Here is a 20,075-nt window from a genome sequence, read left to right on the forward strand (position 1 = left end):
AAACAGACAAATACCAGTACAAAAGACACAACACAGAAAATTAGAGACTAAGCAACTCAAACCTCACTTACAACTGGGGTGATATCATGTGCTCCGGAAGGGTAAGCAGATTCTGCTTCACATGTGGCATCCATCGTGTTGCTAATGGTATTACAAATCCGGTAAATAGCATATTTCGGTAGGTCACATTTGTGAAAAAGAAAGGGTAGCAGACAGGGTATGCTGGTATATAAATATATTTAAGAACAGGGTGTCTCAAAGATACGTTTTACTTTATAATTGTTAGTTAATGGCAGATTTAAATATACTTCATTATTACTAAAATATTAAATTGCAAAAACATTATAATTACGTTATGTTTGTTCCGTATTTTACCTTAACTTTTACATCCTCATATGATACAATATACCTCTCGTTTAAAGAAATCGTGCATGTGTCATTTGTGATAAAACCACCTTTACCTGACATGATTTAAGGATACTATAGTATGTATGACATATATATCATGTATATAGTATATGTTTCTTGTTATAGACATAGAACTATATTGTATTTTATAATATTGTGTAAGTTTTTGTGTTATACTTTAAAGTTTTAAAATAAGTGTAATTTAAGGATTTTCTTAACAGACTCTGAGATTTCAGTTTTAATTTTGTATGCGTAGATTCTCATTGTATAGATACATGGGTTATCATTCTCTATGTTATGTTTCGCATCAATACATGAATACAATGTTTGTATATCTAAATTTAGCACACTTTATAGAAAATTTTGAAATTTTCGAATTAGATTTCTTTTCGTTGATTAACACATCTGTTAACATCAAAGTATAATTCAAATTCGTTTTTGAAGATATTGTATATGGCGGCGGGTTTTGTTCTTTGTTCCGATGTGTAAAATGATTTGTAAATTCAGAAGCCTATTAACGTTATACTAATATTAATGTCATTATTATTCCGGTCTCCGATTTTATATCTGAAGAAACTTTTAGGATTTATTTTCTTACAAAAGTTTATGATTTTCACTTTTTCTGTTATTTTAATCCAAACGTCTTTTACAAATCCACAATCGTTAAAAAAAAATGTTGATAATTGTCTCTGCATTTACATAAATCACAATCTGGAGTATTTGATACTATCTATTTGAAAAAAAATGTCTGTGTTCGGCAATATATAGCTTACAAATTGCCAATTATAACCTTTAATAAAATTGAGAATGGAAATGAGGAATGTGTCAAATAGACAACATCCGACCATAGAACAGAAAACAGTAGAAGATCACCAACGGGTCTGCAATGCAACAGGAAATTCCCGCACCCGGAGGCGTCCTTCAACTGGCCCCGAAACAAATGTATACTTGTGCAGTGATATAAACGACATACTTAACTAACTCTAAATTGTACACAAGAAACTAAAATTAATAGAGATACAAGACTAAAAAAAGCCAAAGGCTCCTGACTTGAAAGTTTGTTTATGTATATTTCATTGTTTGTAAAGGATAAGTATTGTCTTATGTGTGATAGCACTAGTAGCACGATTTCAGTCTGAAACGGTCATTTTGGTCTGATCATATCTTAATTGACTGGATTTACTGCTAGAGAAAAACGTTCAGATTTTTAAGACCGTTAAGGCGCCGTTCCGATCGATAGTTTCATCAAGTAAATCAGTCCGTGAAGGCATGTTAAAATAAACAAGACTGAATCTTCTAGCGAGCTGCCCCTTAAGACTGTGTCAGACCAAAACAGACCATGGATACAAAATTATGTTAAGATGTTTTCAGACCGTGTCCAGTCGTGTTCAGATTTTAATAATTTGGACACAAAACGAGTGAAACTTTTCAGGTGTTTATCAAGGGTTGCTCCCCTTTTAAGAATACAAAAAAATAGAAAGAGGACGGTTTATAATAACTGAAAGTCTATTATTTCCACATATTGACTTAATCATGTTAATTAAATAAAAAATAATCAATTTCAATTTTTACTTCTTTCTATTTGTTTGATATTATAAGTCCAAAGTCATACTGCTGCACAATACGCTGCGAATAGAGTTAAAAATCAACAGATTCAGTGCTGAAATAATATTTATTTAATTTATTGAATATAACCACCTGAAACTTTATATTTAATGGTTTACAAGTGATTGCAAATAAATGTTTATGCAATTACAGCCAGGTACCGTGGTGAAAAAATTGTCACCTTGACGTAACAGATCATTTGTATACCCTTAAAAAATGAAAAAATATGGATGTCGGCCGTGAACACTTGAAAACGTGATCTGAATATGTTTAATTCAATTTTTTTAGGTAGACTAACTATTTTTATCAAATATTATCAATGAATATGCATTATTATTTAACTTTTGATGTTACCTTTATAAATTGCATTTGAATTATTTTAAATTTGAGACAGGGAAAAAATATAACTTTAATATGTCTTTTGTCGTTTTTTGTTCATTGTCAAGACATTGTCCGTTCATTTTTTCCAGACATCTGCGTTTGACTTTACATCTTTTTTTTTTTATCATGTCTATAATTGAAGAGCCTTTTAAATCTTTTTTTACATATCAGAAACCTTTGTTAAAAAATAAAGTTTGAATATCATTGCAGAAAAGGGCATACATGAATTAATTCAAATTTATATTGGAAATAGGTTTGATAAATTATCATGAAAATGTAACGTCGGTGTACCTGCAGTAAATTTAATGACCGAGTTACAAAATAAATCTGGTTTAATTTGAGTTACTTTTCATTAGGCCCGGCCATTAGGGACATTTTCCGATGATAATTAATCAAATCTGTCAAGTATTAAAAAAAACGGATAACAATTCTTCAACCGTTAACGATTTAACGTTACCGTACCCTACTTTATTTTTTATTGTATTCATGTCGGCAAAACATCACTTTTGCAAAGTTATTTTACACTAAATCGTTGCCATGACAGAAGGGACACTACAGAACAATATAAGCGGAGCTGGAAATTGCAATTGGTGAGTAGAAATGAATAATATTTTAAAACATGTCTATAAAAATAATCATGGATCCAAGATTTCGAACTTCAAAGGAAAATGTGCATATATGTGGTACATTTCTGCATACATCATATATGAATATCAACGTTTTTCATCACCACACTCGTGCATAATATCCTGTTCAAAGGCTAAATTAGAATGTACATTGTTATGATATTTTAATTATTGCATTTATTTATGTTGGCCTAATTTGTGTTGTATGGCCTGATAGTTGTTTACCAAATAATTATATAACTGTGCAGTTTAGAAATCACTGGAACAATCACAGATACTTATGGAATGATTGGAACTTTATATTTGACGATTCTAGAATGATCCTTATAAAAGATGCGTAATTTAAACTTCTACGTTTTTCCAGAAACTTCCGTTATACTTCTCTAGAACTTTCCATTCATAGAGTGCTCTAGAGTTTTCCGTGACAACTATATATATACAGTTACTAAAGTTAAACTCTCAGAATTAGAATTAGACTTGGACTTAGACATCGATAGACATTAGTATTCACAGCATTTGGATTGACAGTTTTATTCTACAAATAACATCATACTGGATTGTGACATTAGTAGTGAATGTAATATTCAAATTGGATTCCGAAAGATTTCCGGATACAGATAAAGATAAAAGATTGGATTCATATTTTGACAGTTAAGTTGACAATAATATTTGTGTAATACCTTTTGTAAACTTTTGTATATTAAATATTGTTAAATTATACTATTGATTTGTGTTTTTTGTTGGCTTCAATTCATAGGCGATCTCTGGCCGTAACAGAAATTGGGGGCTCGTCCGGGAGACTGAAATATATTATTCAAAATCTGTTTAGTATTTTTATTATAACTACCCAACAAAATTCTACAAAATGGCATTTGATGCTGGTAAATGTTTGAAAACGCCAGACCTGGAGAGTTTTGATAATTTAAAAAAAGAGGAATTAGTGTTGTTTGCTAAACAACTGAAATTAGTTTTTAAAGTATCTATGAGAAAACAAGTTATATATTTGGTTATAGACAAATTAGTTGACGCAGAAATTTTAGGTGAAGAGGCTCTTGATCTTAAGGTAAAAAATGTTGACGCCTTTAAATTAAAACAGCTTGAATTAGAACATGAATTTAAATTAAAACAAATGCAAGCAGAATTGGAAATGAAGGAAAGGTTAGAAATGGAGAAAAAAGAAAAAGAAGATGAATTTAAATTAAAAGAACTTGAAATGAAAGAAAGGCTAGAGATGGAAAAACTGAAAATTGAAATGGTCAAAGAAGAAAGCAACATTAAAGTTCAGTCGAAATCAGATTATTTTGATGCCGCTAAAAATATACGTTTGGTTCCGAAATTTTGTGAAAAAACAGTTGATAAATATTTTCCACAGTTTGAGAAAATTGCTAATAATTTGAAATGGCCAAAGCCGTATTGGACTACGATGCTGCAAAGTGTTTTTGAGGGTAAGGCCGCTGAAATATACTCTGTCCTTCCATCAGAAAAAAGTTCTGATTATGACACGGTGAAACAGGATGTTTTGAAAGCCTATGAGCTAGTATCAGAAGCATATAGACAGAAATTTAGATCTTATGAAAAGTTTGATTCACAAACCTATAATGAATTTGCTCGGGAAAAAGAAGATCTATTTGATAAATGGCTTACAACAAAGAAAATCATGTAAAGGAAACAGATAATAATTTTGATAATCTTAGACAATTGATGTTATTAGAAGAGTTCAAACAATGTGTTCATTTAGACTTAAAAACACATTTAGACGACAAAACTGTTGATACAATAAATGATGCAGCTGTTATTTCAGATAATTATACTCTTTCACATAAAAGAAGTTTCAAGGGTCAAAATGTAAATACTTCCAGTGGAAATTACAAAAATCAAAGCACTGAGCGTACTGATAGTAAGCCTGTTGCACAGAATAAGAGTCAGTCCAGTTATAATATGTCTAGTCCAAAATTTGATACTTTTGAGAAGAAGTCACTGATTTGTGCTTATTGTAAGAAAAATGGTCATCTGATGGCTGATTGTTTTAGACTCCAGAAGAAGAATGAACGAGATAATAAGCCAAAGTCTAGTGCTTGTACGACACCTTATATTACCAGTGCGTTGGAATGTCCTGCGAGTCAGGCTTTTAAGTCCAGTTTTTGTGATTATATGGAGGAATATAAACCCTTTATGTCTGATGGGTTTGTTTCTATTGTTGATGATACCACTCCTCAGCCTATTAAGATTTTACGAGACACTGGAGCTTCTCAGTCTTTATTGTTAGAAGGTGTGTTGCCTTTATCCGAGAAGACTTTAGTTGGTGCCTCCGTTTTGTTACAAGGTGTAGAGTTAGGTTGTATAGATGTTCTTCTCAATCGTATTTATCTGAGGTCAGATTTGATAACTGGACCAGTTGTTGTGGTTGTTCGTCCTAATCTCCCTGTTGAGGGTGTTACCTTATTGCTAGGAAATGATCTAGCTAGGAACAAAGTGGTTGCTGAATCAATTGTTACCAGTGAACCGGTGGTGGATGTTAAATCATCTGAAGATGATACTGGATTGTATCCAGCTTGTGTTGTTACTAGGGCAATGTCTAGAAAACAACAAGATGAGAATTTCAAGAAGACAAGTTTGATTACAGGGACCTTTCTGACACTTTCCTAGCTGACATATAAGGTCCTGGTAGCTCAGAAAAGGCCATTATAAAACCACCTTGTGTTAACAAGAATGTTATTATGCCATGGCCAGATGTAAACAGTCATTCATTAGACCGAAAGAATTTACTCGAAGAACAACATAAAGACCCTGAGGTTCTTCAGCTCAGCCAGAGGGCTCAACCACAGGAGGAAGCAGACAAAGTGGCCGAATGCTATTACCATCAGGACAGTATTTTAATGAGGAAGTGGAGGCCTCCTGATGCTACCCCAGAGGGGGAATGGAGAGTGCTATACCAAGAGTTGGTTTGTAAAGTTTATAGACAAGAAATTATTGGTCCTGCCCATGACACCCCCTTGGCTGGACACTTAGGTATAAGGTAGACTTGCCTAAAAATCTTGCAGCATTTCTATTGGCCAAGACTTAGTGTACTGATAAGTCGTTGGGAGTTCAACTGTTTATTGGTATAGACCTCCGGAGAGGGTAAAAAACTGAAAATACAAAATAACAAACATAAGCATACTATTGAGTCAATAAATGTCAAAAAGTAGTACATTCACAAAGAAAATGGTTACATAGTTCAATACTAGTAACTCTTGTACACTACACTTCGAAAAACAACATCAATATATCAGAAAAAGGTTACACGTAAGTATCTATATATGCAATAAAAATGACAGGTGGCATATGTCATTGACTGTAGTTTTCATATCGTGCACGATGAAAAATTTACACACGTTAAAACTGTGCGGTACTGTAGTTCTAGAAAATTCGAGCGTGACCCTTGTCTACATAGATAAAACACAAAAATGAACCCTAAAATGTGGGATTGACAAACAATGAATGGAATTTAAGGGGCAAATGCATACATAAAAAATACAAACAGTACTGTAAATTCACAGAGGCAATATTTTTTCATGTCATGCGTAAATGAGCACCAATAATCAAAAATGAGTTTGCATAAAATGTATAGTTCAACAATATGCGCAACGATATAAAAAATGAGCACAAATATAAAAGGTAAACTTACTCTAGTGTTGGATTAAACTTCAAATAGAAAAAACAACGTGCTTCAGTTTTGACAAATATCTAGGGATAAAAGAGACTGGGGAGTGAAATGATACAAAAAGGACGACATGGTCAATTCGGCACTTTACCAAAACAGTACACTCCTCCTCTGATTTCATAGGAAATCACTACATTTTAAAAATGAAAGGATAATGTCATATGAAAAATTAACATTTGTGTCCCTAACAATGTTATAATAATTGTGTATGTATCAAATTTGATTTTCAGAATAAAACACATTGTCACTACATGTATTATAGTTAGTCCACTTCAAGGAGAGTTACCAATTCGGTTATTGGTCTGGTATAAGTTGTGCGCTTTCCGTCTTTGACGATGGCGACTTCTACTTTTCCAATTTTGCCGTCCGAGCTTAGAAATATCCTGTCCACCAGTCCTACGGGCCATGAATTACGTGGCGTATCCTGATCTTTCATGAGAATTAAGTCACCAACTTGTAGATTACGACGGCCAGTTTGCCACTTTGTACGAATCTGTTCATGAAGATATTCGGATTTCCATCTACGCCAAAACTCTTCTGCTAATCCTTGTGCACATTTCCATTCTGATTTCAACATATCCTTTGGACCGAATAGAGGAAACGGTTTCACGTCTGGTGAAGTTTTCATCGTAAGCAGTGACGACGGACTCAAAATACTGGGACACTCTGGATCAGTTGAAACTGGTAGTAATGGTCTATTGTTTATGATGGCCATAACTTCAGCCATTAGTGTAACAAGCACTTCGTGTGTAATTGTCTTACTTTAGTTTTCCAATAACAAGCTGTCCAGTATCCGACGAGAAACACCAATAAGTCTCTCCCATGAGCCACCCATATGATGTGCGTAAGGTGGATTAAATATCCAGGTAGTTCCGGATTTCAGTAAGAATTCCTTGATTGGTCCTTTTTCGACAAATTCAGGGTCAATATTGAGCTCTGATGTTGCTCCAATGAAGTTAGTTCCTCGATCAGAACGAAATTGGATGATAGGATCTCTCACTGCAATTACGCGTCTCAAAGCGTTGATGAAAGACGAGGTTGACAAGTCTTCTATCACTTCGATATGCACAGCGCGTGTGGTCATGCATGTAAACAGTAACGCCCAACGTTTCTGATTAGCTGAGCCTCCTCTAGTTTTGCAAAATACGACGGACCATGGACCGAATGTGTCCACGCCGACATAAGAAAACGGAGGACAAGGGCTAAGTCGATCTGTTGGGAGATCGGACATTTGCTGCCATTCAAGTTTTCCTCTGAGCTTCTTACAAATTATGCACTTGTTGATGAGAGTTGAAATAGAACGTTTCGCACTAATAATCCAATAGCCACCGGCACGGATTGCACCTTCGGTCAAATGTCTACCTTGATGGTGTATACTTTCATGAAAATGATGAATAACAAGTAACGAAACATGGTGGTTCTTTGGAAGGATCACAGGATGGTGGGACATGTCTAATGAATCATTTACAGTAGCGAGTTTGAGCCTTCCTCCTACTCTAAGTCCATCTGAGCCTAGTATAGGTGATAGTTGAGCCAACTGGCTTCTTGAAGTTACATTTTTTCCTTCTTGAAGCAACTTAATCTCGTCGGAGAAAACATCCTGTTGAACTGAGCGTAGTATTAAATTTACAGAGTCTCTTAGCAGATCAGGTGAGGTAACTCCTTCTTGGTGCAGTTTCCTACGAATGGCTGATTTTATAAAGGCGATACTTCTTACAAGACGTGTCCATTTAGAAAACTTGTCGAATCTACTACACCCTAATAACGTTTTATTGTCTTCGATTTTGAGATCTGTTTTCTTACAGCTAACTGATGGACGTATTTTTTTGTCATTTTCGAGATCTACTACACTACCAACAATTTGACTAGCGTTTACATGTACATTAAATGCCGCTATTTAAACAGTACTTTTAGGAAAAATCACTAAACAGTACATTAAATGCCGCTATATAAACAGTACTTTAAGGAAACATTACTAATCAGTACATAAAATGCCACTTTCTAAACAGTACTTTAAGGAAACAACACTATTCAGTACATTAAATTTTAAATCATTTTAAGTAATGTTGAGAAAAAGTTGTTTACAGTACTGAAAATTTCAGTCTTTTTCAGTACTGAAAATTTCAGTCTTTTTCAGTACTGAAAATTTCAGCCATTTTGCAGTACTGAAAATTTTAGCCATTTTTCAGTACTGAAAATTTCAGCCATTTTTCAGTACTGAAAACTTCAGCCATTTTTCAGTACTGAAAATTTCAGTCATTTTTCAGTACTGAAAATTTCAGTCATTTTCCAGTACTGAAAATTTCAGTCATTTTAAAGTACAGAAAGTTGTAGTCAAATTCAAGACCTAATAAAAAACTACTTTTTGCTATCACAAATATCATAAGCCCCAAGGGTGAGTTGGGAATAGAAATATGCTCACTTGGTCCTGTTCTGACCGGCAGTAAAAAGCTTGCCAAAGTGGGGCGTCCGTCGGGCTGTGAAAGATGTATCAAGTTTGCAGCTACGTCCTGTCAGAATGCATATATCGAGGTTAAATTCGATGCCTCATGTAAAGAAAGTGACAAGATCTCTAAGAACCCTTGCAACAACTCTTCATGTTGCACGGCAAAATTTCTGTCCTTTACTTATACACCTTTATTTTCCAGTGGAAGTCGAAATTCCCCCTGATCATCATCCCGATTGGTCTCTATTATTACAAGACCTACTAGTACCTGTTGTATTTATTGTTTACTTGTTCTCGTCCTGAACCATCGTGAAATATTTGCCACTGGACATAAAGCTATCAACAATCAATAAAAATGAATCATCAACAAATATCATAAGTTGGTTTGGGATAAAAACAAGAATTTTATTTTTAAACTCCATGACTATGTATTCTTTCATTTCAACACATTAATACATTGAAGAGGATTCTTTTGATGAACTTTATAACCACATTCTTCATGTGCCTGTTTCAAGCCACAACTTCTCATTTTTGATTGTCGTTATTTGTTGTATGTTATAATTGGTGTTATTCAATGTTTTTGGCGTAGACCAGTGCGGGGTTGGTTTTTTTTCCTGACGATTAGTTTCGCTGGTTATCGAGAAGACTGTTACAGCTTTCCATGCGCAATGATGTTTTTATTGTTGATTCATGTGAAAGACGGAAAAGGAGCTGTCATAAAGACAGTCAAATTCAATCACATAAGCAACAAATACAAAACCACCAGACAGAGGTCACCAATACAGTTTTTCAATATTAAGCAATCAACAACATACAAGAAGTTCTGAATAGCTCCGACAAAAAACAATTAGATATCATCTAGATGTAAAGCACAATGTCAGAATATCGTTCATCAAACTAAGACATATCTATAACATGACTTTGTCCGACTTGAACCGATTTTGTCGACGTCTGACGTTGAACATTATGGTTATATATATATAGTATCCTTGTTCTGTTGTTGTTAGTTGGGAGGCATACCACATCTCCTTGTTTTATTAATAGAACTAAATATGTAGATTATATATGCAGTCGTCTATATTAAAACTGTTACTCTTTCATACTTTCTTGTAGCACTTGAAATGCAAAGAAGTCTTTAATATAGTTCACGTTTCTCCTATAGATAAAAAAGATTCTTCTGATACCATGACAGTTTGTTATCAATAATAATTTCAAAGTTATTTAAAAGAATAAGCACACGTTTCAAGATTTTTTATAACATTAACCTTGGATCAAGTCAGGAACCTGTAGTCTAGTGGTTGTGGTTGGTTCATTTCGGTCATATTTGTTGTTTGTAAATTGTTTTGTTATCCATTAGGCAGTTAATATTCTGATATGAATTGTTTCATATTCATATTTCACATGTTTAAACCTTTTATAGCGACTTTTACTCACTCTATCAAGGCCGTTCAGTCGACTACAATTGTGTATATCTACCTAATACTTTGGTGAATTACTATAGTTGTATCATTGAAAATTATAACCACATTCCTTATTTTTACCAAAATTAATATTTTCTATTCAACGGCAAGAAAATAGAACTTTGCTTCTTATTGTTCTTTGTGTGGTTTTAATGTAGCATAAGAACTTTGTTAGCAGTAGATTTTGAATGAAAAGCTGGACTAATTTTTAGGGTAGTAAGGCAGAATCCAATTAAAATACATATTCTAAATATGAAAAGAAATGTTAGTTAAATCTCCACAAAACAGTAACACTTCCACCAAAGATATTTCAGTCAATTACTAATTGGAGTCTTATTCGGTTTTCTTCATCTTTTACGTTACAAGTAAAAGAGTGTTCATTTGCAAAAAAAAATGCCTTTTTTTGTCCTTGACACCTAAAGCACATTCAAAATCGATTAGTTTAAAAGAATTATCTAAACTACAGACAAATTTTCTACCTATGAAATAAAAGTGAATCAAGCTATCACATGATGGGAAATGAACACGAATCTAGTCTTCACAAGAATTTAACAGTAACTGAACATATTTTAGATAATATTATAGAAAGTAAATATGAATTGTTTTTTGGTCGTGAGCATGTTTTATACAATCTTTCTTTATTTCTTTCTTGTTGTTCAAATTTCTTGGTTCTCAACAGTAAAAGTCAGTCCTGTAAGCTCTAACCAATAATGTCTCAAATACAACTTATAAGATGCAACAAGAATACTCAAGCTGAAACGTCTCGCCTGCTTTTCTATTCACGAATTATCTTATGCTGATAGTACGGGACGCCGAATGGTACTCTTGTGATTTTGTACAAAATTCAATTTAGTCATGAAAAAATCATTTTTGTCTTACAAAACTATGTGATACAGACTTGTTTTATGAGAACTTCAATTTTGTGATGACAAAATTCATTTTTGTAGACAAAATTCGATTTTGTCATGACAAAATTCAATTTTGTAGACAAAATTCATTTTTGTCATGACAAAAGTCAATTTTGTCAAAAAGGTATGCAAATATAAGCTTATTTGCATACAAAATTGACTTTTGTTACCTGATATGGAAAGTAAAACACTAAAGTCAATTGTGTGAGACAAAATTGATTTTTGTGAGACAAAATTGACTTTTGTGAGACAAAATTGACTTTTGTGAGACAAAATTGACTTTTGTGAGACAAAATTCAATATTTTGTCAATTTTGTCTCACAAAAGTCGATTTTGTAAATACAAAATTCAATTTTGTGCGACAAAATTCATTTTTGTGACAACAAAATTCAATTTTGTCTCATTCAATTTTGTGAGACAAAATTGACAAAATTGAATTTTGTCTCCATTTTGTCAATTTTGTGAAACAAAATTCAATTTTGTGAAACAAAATTCAATTTTGTCAATTTATGCTCACAAAAGTTAATTTTGTGATAACAAAATTCAATTTTGTCTCATTCAATTTTGTGAGACAAAATTGACAAAATTGAATTTTGTCTCCATTTTGTCAATTTTGTGAAACAAAATTCAATTTTGTCAATTTATGCTCACAAAAGTTAATTTTGTGATAACAAAATTCATTTTTGTCACGACAAAATTCATTTTTGTCACGACAAAATTCATTTTTGTCACGACAAAATTCATTTTTGTCACGACAAAATTCATTTTTGTCACGACAAAATTCATTTTTGTCACGACAAAATTCAATTTTGTCTCACAAAATTGACTTTTGTGAGACAAAATTGAATTTTGTTTCAATTTTGTTACTTTTATGAGACAAAATTGAATTTTGTCTCAATTTTGTGCGACAAAATTGAATTTTGTCAATTTTGTCAATTTTGTCTCACAAAAGTCAATTTTGTATGCAAATTAGTTCACAGAATCCAAACTAAACTGATTTGCATGCAAAATTGACTTTTGTCGCCCAATTTTCAAATTAGGTAACAAAAGTCAGTTAAGTCTGTGTAACAAAAATGAATTTTGTCATGACGAATAAAGGCAACAGTAGTATACCGCTGTTCAAAACTCATAAATCCATGGACAAAAAACAAAATCGGGATAACAAACTAAAACCGAGGGAAAGTGACTTTTGTCCACTGAAAGATAATTTTGTAGTATGTTACAAATTTTGTTAAACTGATTTCATTTTTGTTGAACAAAAGTCACTTTTGTCTGTACAAAATTTAATTTTGAGTACAAAACCACAAGAGTCCCATTCGGCTCCCCGTAGATAGACCAAGGAAAAAGTTTTAGTACAGGTGCCACATAAATCACACATTGTCAAAGATCCATGAAAATGAAGTCAATGTGAGATAAACCAATTTAAGTCAGAAAGACATGTTTAGCTGACAATCATTATACACACGTAATATAGTTTTGCTTTTGCTGATCTCATAAAAGAAACAGCCCTAACCATGAAAATTACATATTGACCAATGAACTTTGAAAAAAAAGTCAAGGTGACTCGTCAGATGAACCCTGCTAGACAGACATTTAAATCATAAAATCATTTCATTCACTAGATCTAGTTTTATCTACTAGTATTGCTAAAAGAAAAAGACAAAAACAAAATTTAACATTGACCAATGACCTGTGCAAATTAGACAAATAATAGTACACAAGACGCATAGAAAACTAATGACTATAAAGCAACACGAACCCCACCATGGGTTTGATTTCGATGCTCCTGAAGGATATGCTGATCCTGCTCCACATATAAATGTAGCACCCATCCTGTTGCTTATGTTATTACAAACCTGGTAAATAGTCCAATTCGGTAGTTCACTAATAGGTAAGTGAGAAATTAACATAATACAAATAGAAATTTGTTTTCAAGCAGTTGCTTGACATTGAAAATGAGGTCAAGTCCAACAGATATAATACAGACTTTCGTTATACATGTATAAGCCACAAGGTATGAAGCCTATAGTTCAAGTCAATTACCATATAAAATATCAAGCTCAATACAAATAGCCAACGCCGTAGGATTGTTATCTGTATCTTTCGCATGTCACAGGCACAACAAGAAAGCAAAAAGACAAGCAATGTCATGTACATCGATGACTCGCATCCTGGATTTTAGTTGTATTTGTTGATCAACTTTGGAACAAATTACTCATGGAAAAGGGACTTACTTGCAATAGACAGAACGAAAGATGTTCATTCTTTTATGATTTTTTTCTTATCCATTTATCAACTTAATATTCTAAAAATAATTTATTCAAACGCCTGTACCAAGGTAGGAACCTTCTCATTGCTTCTCTCATGTCAAAAAAAAAACATAAAACAAATCTGTTGATTTAGTTTTCATTCACAATGCAGAGCATGCTACATGTATCAAGTGTACGAATGGTAAACTATGTTTCCCTTTTGATTTTTGTTTGGTGTTTTTTATCGGTTGATTGCTGTCGGATTCGAATGCAGTTTTTTTTAGGAGGGACAGGGACCCATTCCTCTATATGGAGCTACATGAATGAGCTAGCATAAACTTTCTACATTTCCCACAACATGGAAAGGACTATTTCAATGTTTTTTACTTTAATGTTTCATTTAAAACTAAATTTTCTCTTTTGAGAATTTATCTGTAATGTTCATACACTAATTTTAATTTAAATAGTATATTATTATGAACGAGCGTCTAGTTTGAAAAATATACACTCATTGCAAGTTATTACAGGTTCCTTCGTTCTCTTTAAAAATACACCACTGTATGTCTCTTACAGTATTGTTTAAATGTTCTCCCCTGCACATAATTACTATAAGTATCCATGGATTCTTTCATTTATTTGTATGTTATAGTCTTGTAGGATGTTGATTCAATGATAAAATCCTGTTAAATAAACTGTATTAGACTCTTGGAATTCTTCATTCTGTTGCTGAAATCTAGAAATAAAATTCAGGGTACAATTTTCGTAAAATAATCATCAAATACTACGGTAACCTTACCAATCAGGGTTATTGTTGAGGGATTTAAAGATGAGTCCACACATTTCGCATTTCTGACATGATTGATTGATTGATTGATTCTCTTTATTTCCTCCATTATACTGAAGATTTACATTTTATAACACAAATAAACTAATTACAAGTAATAAACAACATATAATTACAGACTACAATTAAAGCACACACAAACAAACACACAAAAAAAAAACAATGTTACTAATATATATGTATATCTATATGCTACATTTGTTTAGTTAAGATATTTCAGTGTCCAAAATTAAACCTATGCTCAGATAATTCGACTTTAAATTTACCGTACAGATGAAATATATGATCTGCCAAGCAACACATCATGTTTCCCCAGTTGTCAGAGTTCACAGATTGCATAAAATCTGTAATACCACCAAGTAAGGCTACGATTATATCGCTATCAGTTTGCTGAAAAAAGCGTACAGATTCCTTGACTGGTAAAACATCAACTATTCCGTAAAACATGTTATTTCTTGCATCCAAAAGTTTTTCACAGTATAACATTAAGTGTTGAACGACATCTGTAGAATAACAACCGCACAAAGAGCACTGGCCATCCTTTATTGCTATTGAGCCAAGTTTTACTATGACTAATAGTTTATAATTCAAATGCGGATAGACAACGGCAAGACGTAAAAGTCTGTGAATAGTTAATTTGTTTTGAATTTTGTAGTAACGACAAAGTTCTGGTCGACACTGTATAGATGCTTTCCAAATATTTTCTTCACGGATTTCAATTGATTGATTCACAATTTTGGACCATAGTTTTTTATCCGGGATATACAAGTCATCCATGTAACTCTCAAGAAAGGAATGCATGTCATATTTTGTTAGAGTTTTTATTAAGTCGTATGTTATAGAACGTTTATCGGATTCACCAAGCAAAAGTTGACTAAGACGTAGAATAAATAATTGTTTATGAGTTGTATTGGATTTAGCTCTGAGCAACCGTCCGAGGAACAATAGTTTGAATTTATCGATGAGTCCTTGTATAGACCATAGTCCTACAGTACTTGTACAAGAATCAGTAGGCGATCGTTTATCTAGACCCAATACAAATCGTACGAAGTATCGTTGTGTTTGCTCTAACATTTTGGTTTCAGCAAATGTTAACGTTCCCCAAAGCTCACACGAGTAAAGTGCAGTTGGTAACACAATACGTTTCCAAATAGTGGTATTTGTAATTGAGTTCATGCCACTCCGATTAAGTCCAATACTGTATAGAGAATGAAGATTCATTTTCATCTTTTTACACGCCTTATCAGTACGATCGTATGATTTCATATTACTATCAATCAAAGTTCCAGCATAAATAATACTTTGCTTCATAGGGACCTTTGTTTCACCCAGACAAAACTCATACTTGGACTCATTATGTTTTATAGTAGTTTTTGCTGGTTTGAATAGAAGGTGAGTGCTCTTAGTTGCGTTGTATTTCAACCGCCATGTATATGCATATTTATTAACAACATTCAACATTTGTTGTAAACCAGATTTCGTGCCACTTAGTAAAGTGGTGTCGTCCGCTAGTAAAATTGTAGGTATATGTATATGTCCAATCATCAACCCACAGTTTGTTTCCAATAGTTGAGTGATTAAATCGTTGATGAATAAAGCAAATAGCCACGCTGACATAACTCGACCTTGTCCTACACCTTGTTTTATAGGAAACACCTGACTATTTAAACGGTTATATTGTACATGTGCAGTTGCTGTCTTAAATGACATATGTATTATTTTCCACACTTTGCCGGTAATTCCAGCATTCCATAATTTAAACAAAAGTCCGTCTTGCCAAATACGATCAAAGGCCTTTTCGTTATCTAAGAATATTGAAAACACATAAGAGCAACGTTCGATATAGTACCTTATTGATTCTTTTAATGTATAAATAGCAGGAATTGATCCATGTTCCTTTACGAAACCAAATTGTAAGCCATGAGGTACGACATTGTTTATATTTTCCAACACATTTTGAATACGACACAAAAATATTTTTTCTAAAAGTTTTCCTAAAACTGATGTTAATGTCACAGCTCTGTAACTGTTGGGATTAGTTTTAACTTTATTACTCCCTTTATACAGCGGAATAATAATGCCATGTCTAAAACAAACAGGTAGATATTCAGTTTTCAAGATCATATTGAAAAGTTTACACAAACATTTAATCACTTGATCACCGCCATATAGTATATGTTCGTTAGTAATACGATCCGGGCCCGGTGCTTTCCCACACTTTAAAGTATTTATTTGTTCCCGAATTTCTTCTAAGGTAATTTCTTTTTCAAGTTCTGGAATAGATGCTTTATCCCTATTTTCAAAGTATGTTTGCACTTTTGACGTAATTTCATGGAAAAAAGTTTCATTGAAACATTCAGTTGGTTGCTCAGAGTATAGATCGCGAAAATATTCACCCCATAATTCACATATACTACTATCGTTTGTAGCTTCAGTACCATTGTATGACAACTTTGTAGTTGATGGACCGCTTTTTCGCATACGGCGTACTCGTTGATAAAATTCGCCAATATCCATTTCAGCAGCAAGTTTTATATCCTCGAATTTTTCCTCTTGCCAAAGTTTTTCAGCGATTCGTTTTCGCTTACGAAATTCTCGTTTTTTATTTTTATATTCGATATAGCTGAGATCAGTTGTTTCCCTTGTTTTATTGTTGTTTATCCATTTACGTCTTGCATTTCTTTGCTCGAAATGACAGTTATTAAGATTTTGATTTTTCCAATAAGGTTTTAAGTACGGTCGGAATGTTCCAACTGGAATACAAGAATTTGCCGCCATATGAAGAGCGTTTATTAGAAGCGAGGAGAATCTATCAACGTCACCTTTTGATAAATTATCAGAGTTTGTCTCAAAGTTTAAAAGTTTATCGATTTCAGTTTTATACATCTTGAGTTCAAAATCATCTGCATTTGACCATTTCAATGTCTTTTTATTTATGTTGTATGCGTTTGACGTCCTACTCAGCAGATCAATATTCATCTGTACAAAGACTGGATAATGATCAGAAACTTCATACGGACAATTTGATTTAACCTCTAAAGTACAAATATCATTTGACAAATATTCAGGAACACAAATATAATCTAATAATGATCTTTTGGTTAAATCTTTACTTCTAAAAGTATATTTAGGACCGACTCTGCCCTGTAGTAATGGTGCAGGACATAAATTTCTATCATTCAAAAAATTTGAAAAGCATGTTAATTTACCACTTGTAGAAATACTAGTTAAGTCAACATTACAGTCACCTCCTACAATAGTAGTACAATCTTCAGAATACATGTCATAGCATGTACATAACTCATCAATATAATTCATATAAACCTCCGAAGAAAAATTTGTGGAGGGTAAAAGTACACATATTAGGCAAATGTCATAATATTTATCTGAACAAAGTTTTACTCCGCACATTCTATCATTAATAATATTAAGATTTTGTATTTTAAAATTTAATGATTTTCGTACAAAAATAGCCGTTCCACCAGAACCTTTAACTGTTTTATTACAATTAATACCAATACTGTATATCAAATGAAAATTATCTGCAAAAGTGCTCAAAAATGAAATATTGTTTTCGTTTAACCAATGTTCTGTTAATAAACAAACATCTGATTCATTTAAAACAGACTGAAAGTATGAGGTACCATACATTGCACCTCTCATATTCCATGTCGAAACCCGCAACATATGAGTAATTACAAAAAGTATTACAAAAAGTATAAATAATAGTTTAATTAGTCCCATTGTGAGTCTGGTTTGTTGTTGTTTGTATTTGAGTTGTAGGGGACGTAATCCCTCCAGTATATTCCTTTTGGCCAGAAATCATTGTCCGTTTCAATTTTATTGAAATAGTCTTCTTCATTTATATTCACACGCATTATATAAGTAGATTTACCCCTACTTTCTCGCTTTTTAAGCAGTTTCGTAAACGTAATATGTACATCTTTCTGTTCCGCATACGTTTTCACAGCACTACTTACTAGTTCGTATGGCTTGTCGGCAATAACATTGTATAAAACAATTCGTTTTGTTCGTTTTCTAACAACACCTCGGAATATAGCTGTATCATTGTCAGTTACTTTTGTCTCTATTGGTCGCACCATTTCATCATATTGGAGGTCATTTGTTAGTGTAGAGTAATCAACGTAATTTTTAGACTCAGTGTAAATTTTGTTGTCTTCTGTGTAATTATCACAATCATTTGAATTACTTTCATGAAGTACAATGTTATTTTCGCTTGTTATCGCTTGCTTGCTGATATACACAATGTCTGTCGATGTGTCATTTTTCGTTGATTTTTTTTCTGTTGCATTTTGTTTCTTTAATTTATTGTCTATAACGTCCAGTCGGCTTATTATTTTGTCGTTAAGCTGCCTTTGTTTTTCGTTTTCATTAATGTTGTCATCTTTGTCTTTTATCTGTTGTGCTTGTAACTTTACTTCAGCTTGAAGTTTACCAATTCTGTCCCGACTCTCGTGGATTTGGCTTTGTAAGTTTATTATTAATATATCTTTTTCGTATAATTTGTTTTTCAGCATTTTTGCTTCATTTTCAAAGTTTTTGTTGAGTTTGTCAATTTTGTCATTCATAGGTTTCATATTATCATTAATCATCTGTTTAATTTCCATTAACATTGAAAGCACAATAGTATTTTCATTGTTTGTACTGGTTGTTTTGTTTGATAATTTGGTAAGAATATCGGACATTTTCGAATCCGTTTCATCGGATACTGTAGTCGTTCTTTTGCTCTTTGACACACATTGTCTCAGTTCAGAAGCATTATTTGCTCCTTCAAGATATTGATAAATGACATATATGTCATCCGCTAATTTTTCACCTAGTGGCTGACCATTGTCACGCTGTGTTCTTTCTACTAGTTTTGTATCACTGTATGTTTGCTCCCGATTCCGAATTAAATCAAATAAAGAATTTCTTATAGGACGGAGATCATCTGTGTCTGTATGTTTCAGGAGGTCGTGTTTAAATGTTTTTCTATCAAGTTGTCCAAAGCTGGATTTTATTAAATTAAACATGTCTTGGTCATTAAATTGGCTATCGGTAATACCATTTTGTGTATTGTCAATCATATCATTAGACAAATCGATTTCATTTTGTTCCGTTATAAACGAATCATTTTCACCTATGTCACTCATGTTGTATACACTGTCTACCTTGATTTCTACTCACTGTGTAGATAGTTTACAATGTTATCATTTTACAAAACACTTTTACGTTGTGTTTTATAATTAAATGTTCATATTTCTACGAATATTGCTTCTTAAGCTATAATCTCGGAAACTTTGAATGTCTTACAGGATTTAGTTTTCGTGATATTTGAGAATAACTTACGGAGACTTTTTCAATAACATCTTCTATCAAGGGACAAAATTGACAAAATTGAATTTTGTCTCCATTTTGTCAATTTTGTGAAACAAAATTCAATTT

At 32.7% G+C, this 20,075-nt stretch overlaps 2 protein-coding genes across 2 annotated transcripts; both read right to left on the reverse strand.

The window, feature by feature from the left end:
* Positions 1–7,486: 7,486 nt before the first annotated feature.
* Positions 7,487–9,698, reverse strand: LOC139500556 (uncharacterized). The gene is made up of 2 exons (XM_071289305.1): positions 9,626–9,698; positions 7,487–8,616 (listed from the first exon to the last, which is right to left on the reverse strand). The coding sequence occupies exons 1-2, from the start codon at positions 9,696–9,698 to the stop codon at positions 7,487–7,489; spliced, it is 1,203 nt and encodes a 400-aa protein (XP_071145406.1).
* An 8,666-nt stretch (positions 9,699–18,364) lies between these two features.
* LOC139500558 (putative leucine-rich repeat-containing protein DDB_G0290503) lies at positions 18,365–19,783 on the reverse strand. The gene has a single exon (XM_071289306.1). It carries the CDS (start codon positions 19,781–19,783, stop codon positions 18,365–18,367), a length of 1,419 nt encoding a protein of 472 aa, XP_071145407.1.
* Between the last annotated feature and the right edge of the window lie 292 nt (positions 19,784–20,075).

The sequence above is a fragment of the Mytilus edulis genome, chromosome 13, assembly GCF_963676685.1.
Source record: "Mytilus edulis chromosome 13, xbMytEdul2.2, whole genome shotgun sequence".
Classification (NCBI taxonomy): domain Eukaryota; kingdom Metazoa; phylum Mollusca; class Bivalvia; order Mytilida; family Mytilidae; genus Mytilus; species Mytilus edulis.